The sequence below is a fragment of the Gavialis gangeticus genome, unplaced genomic scaffold, assembly GCF_001723915.1.
Source record: "Gavialis gangeticus isolate Ggan-Ray unplaced genomic scaffold, GavGan_comp1, whole genome shotgun sequence".
Taxonomy (NCBI): domain Eukaryota; kingdom Metazoa; phylum Chordata; order Crocodylia; family Gavialidae; genus Gavialis; species Gavialis gangeticus.
Genome location: NW_017729013.1, coordinates 686,959 through 690,943, shown reverse-complemented (window position 1 = coordinate 690,943; position 3,985 = coordinate 686,959). Strand labels below are relative to the sequence as shown.

The 3,985-nt window shown below is 39.6% G+C and overlaps 1 protein-coding gene across 2 annotated transcripts in view; it reads left to right on the top strand.

The window, feature by feature from the left end:
• MRPS17 (mitochondrial ribosomal protein S17) overlaps positions 1-2,490 on the top strand; it is an 8,646-nt gene extending 6,156 nt beyond the window's left edge. For both annotated transcript variants that reach the window (XM_019511369.1, XM_019511370.1), the window contains exons 3-4: positions 505-651; positions 1,713-2,490. In XM_019511369.1, coding sequence (XP_019366914.1) covers positions 529-651; positions 1,713-2,003 — 414 coding nt within the window. In that variant the 5' untranslated portion in view covers positions 505-528 and the 3' untranslated portion in view covers positions 2,004-2,490. The remainder of the gene's footprint in view (positions 1-504; positions 652-1,712) is intronic.
• Positions 2,491-3,985: the final 1,495 nt, after the last annotated feature.

Genomic DNA, 3,985 nt, shown 5'->3' with positions numbered 1-3,985 from the left:
CTGCGCAGATGCACACGGCGCTTATCGGCAACGTTATCGACCACATCAACCAAAAAAGCCGATTGCCGATGATGTCAATTTTCCTTTTATCAGTGCGGGGACAATATGGACCAACATACTGGTGCACCTCTAGTACATAATGACTACTTAGTTATTATAATGGCTGCTTGAGTCATGTAAAGTGAGTTGGGCTCAGTCCAGTTCCTAGTGGAAAAGCTGTCCAAGGCCACATCCCTAAAACTATCACCTCAGTTATTGTTGTCAACATAAAATGAAGAAATGTCTGGCTAGATTCTGACCTGTGTTCACATCCCAGCTGGTATCTCAAGTGCACACTTGAGGCATGGGAATGTGGGGGAACTTGAACTGCTTGTGTCTGTGCTCTTAATTTTTCTAATTTTAGATTAAATTGGGTTAGGTTTAGCTGGGAGTAGTTGTTTAGCAGTGATCAGAAACCACCTAATTTTCCTGTTAAAATAATGCATTTGTTTTCTTGTTTGCCAGGCACTGGATGAGCACAGCTAAACTATGTCGGTGGTACGTGGAACTGTGCATGCGAAATGGATAGTAGGGAAAGTAATAGGAACCAAAATGCATAAAACTGCCAAAGTCAGAGTGACGAGGCTTGTGCTAGATCCTTATCTGCTGAAGGTAAAGGCTGGTCAACAACTTACTTGTACTTGCTTTGAAAGAAACTTGTAGCAGTTTGATTCTCTAATATATTACGATTTCATTATAAACTATTACCTTTGTGAACCACTTTAGGGCTTTTGATAATGATAGCAAAGGAAGAAAATTGGTATATGAATATAGTATTTTTCATGCCAGGTTAACTACTAAATATGTTTCCTGATTTTTTTTGTTTGTTTGTTTGTAATGAATCTTGTTTTATTAGAGCTGGGAATATGGGCATCTGCTGTTTCATACTTTTTGATTTAAAAATCCTTTTTGTTTTTAAAAATTATTACTGATGTTTGGGGCTCGTTCCATTTTGAAAGTTGTAAAACTTGTTTCTGTAGCAATAAACTTGGCTAAGTTCTTGTATGTAAGGAAGGATTGATTGAACTGAAAACATCTCGTGGGAGATCTTAGTACGATATGAATACCACAGCAGTAAGGGCTTGAGAGTGCTGGAAAGAGTAGGATATGGCATTTCCTGAACTTCTCTGTTCTACAGTCTACACAAATTATTATTTGGCTTGGAAGAGCCATGACATTTTTTTTGGCTGAAGATGCTGCACCCTAGTACTGGGGAGAGTGAGGGAAAGTCTGAGTTGGAAAGGCAGAGTTGATAGTGAAGGTGGATAGGTTAGAGATTCAGGAATGGTAAGAGTGTACAGGGCAGTACTTTTCTTGGGTGAAGAAGAGTGTGTGTTGCCTTTGCCTAGTACACACCCACATGCCCAGAGATGCAAATGTCTATCAATGGGTTTTTGGGGATTTTGCTCTTTTTCTCTCTCCTTTCTTCAATTGGCCGGGATACCTAGTAGTAATAGAGAGCCCACCTGGGGAGGCTACAACAAGTTTGAGATAGGGAAGGGTAAGAGACTGTGGGGAAAATAGTCCACATTAGAGCTTTTCAAAAAGCAAAAAGTCAGCTGATTGAGTGTAGCTGTTGTAATAACAGTATTGAAACTTGACTCTTTTAGTCGTCAAATATCATTTTATGGGTCCTTTTTAAATTCTTGTTTCTTTCTATCTTCTCCCAACAGTTTTTTAACAGGAGGAAAACGTATTTTGCTCACGATCCACTGCAGCAGTGTACTGTTGGAGACATTGTTCTTCTAAAAGCGTTGCCTGAGCGGAGGAGCAAGCATGTGAAACATGAGCTATCTGAGATTGTTTTCAAGGTTGGAAATGTAATAGACCCAGTGACAGGAAAAGCCTGTGCAGGAACCAAGTTCTTGGAAAGTCTGTCAGACTCAGATAGTTTGACAGAGTTGGATGCCACCTATCTCAGTGAAAAGCTACAAGAACTAAATGTTAGCTCAACAGAAAAATAAAGGATAAGAACCCCATCCCCTTATCTTAGGGATGATTTGTGCCCCACTGCCTTAGTATGAAAACCTTTCTCTGAACTTAGTGACAATAAATAATAAATAGCCACTTCCAACCAAAAATTTTGATAAACTCACCAAATTTTATCAACTTAGAAATAACAGAAGGAGAATGTAAGCGACAATTATGTTCTGCTCTGGCCTATTCCCTCGCAGCGCCAGAAGGAATGGCTAAGTCCCCATCTTGGTCATTCAGAATGGTTCTTCCTTGTTTTCTTGATGTTTGTCTGAAGGCTGGAACTGGATCTGTTGTAGTTTGCCTGCATATGTTTACAGGAATATTTTTAAAGCTTTTAAAAGGAAGTGTAGAAAGCGTAAAGCTAGCCATGTGTGTGTCCTTTTTCCCTTTAAAAGAAGTAATGCCAGTTATGTCACTACACCTGTGTTATACCTTCAGAAATCCACTTATAAAATAAGTAACAATCGTCTACATTTAAACCGCGTATTTTTTCTGGTTCACAATGCTGAAGTTGGCTGCTTTATCATTAGACTTGTGGAAAGGATCCCATAGAGAGTTTGCCAAGCTATGCCACTGTTTCATTGTAACTTTGTGCTAAGTCCAACTCAGCACTGGTTGAAGTCAATGAAGATTTGTTACAGTACGGTAAAAGCCACATTTCAAAGAAAAATGAATTCTTTATAATTCAGCTAACTTCCAAAAACAAAGGAAAGTGGATATGTATTTAACACAGATAAACTGCAAGTGAGTATCCTTTAAGCTGCCAGTGAGTATCCTGCTGCTGACAGACAAGTTACAAAGTACACACACACAAGAAAATGTTGTGAATGCAGTGCTGCAAATGAAATTAGAGATGCTTAGAGTCTTAACCTTCTAATAAGAAAAGCTAATTAAGGTGCCAAATCCTGCTAAGAGATGCAGGGATTGATACTCTGAAAGCTGTAATACAGAAAGTTCAGTCTGTGGCGATTTAGAGATTAAAGCTGACTTTGTGCTGCTGGAATTCCAGGCTGCCTGGAGACCTGAGCACCCCTTGGCATGTGATAGAGCAGGGCAGTAGGGCTCTGCTGCTGTGATTTATAGCAGTTTCTATGCTGAAAGCGCAGGGACGCTCTCTTCCAGAACCTAGACGTAAGGCTTGCAGGCTGCATGTGTTGGTCCTATGTTGATGCCGTAGGAGGAACATACCAGAAAAGGAATCTTCCTCCATACAGGTGCATAGATTTTCCTGTGTATATCCTGCCATAGATTTTGATTTGCAGCTTAAATAGGAGTATCATGTCACTTGTGCCTACTTCAGCCTTACTCTATGGAGTTTAAAAGCTGCCCTGTAATTTATACGCCTTCCCATTAGTTCTTCATTCCTGCCCTACTAGGGCTTGCTCTGTAATTAAAAGCTTTGTCTCCCAAGGTTGCAGTGTGCCCAGTGCTCTGCACTAGCTGTTCTGTAGCCAAAAAGGGATTATGCCTTTGTAGGTCTAGCCCTTTGTTTTAGTGTCCTTTGTCTTTATTAAAAATGCCTGAAATCCAAACAAAACAATTTATAGTTAAAGTGAAACAAAACATTTTTGACAGGAAGTGATTGTTTTTATTTGCCCCCAGAAAACTGAAAAATGTTTGGGGTTCACCCAAAATTATTTTTGTAGTGATTTTTTTCAGTCCAGCAGACAAACCAGAAAATCAAATGATCTGCAGAGCTCTGACTTCAGGCTGTTGGAGATTTAGCTTGGTGGTTCATTCTGTTCAGATCTAAATACAATAGTAACCCACAAACGATCTGAGGCAAGCTATTTTTCATAAAAAAAAAAGAACCGTAATACTTATCAGTGACGCCCAAAGATGCAGCCCATGCTTTTGCATTTCACCGATACTGAAGGACACTGCATGCATGTTTCTGGATGTGTCTTCACGCAGTTTACAGTAATATGTAATCATTATGCACCCAGGAAAGTGAAACTCTTTACTTCAC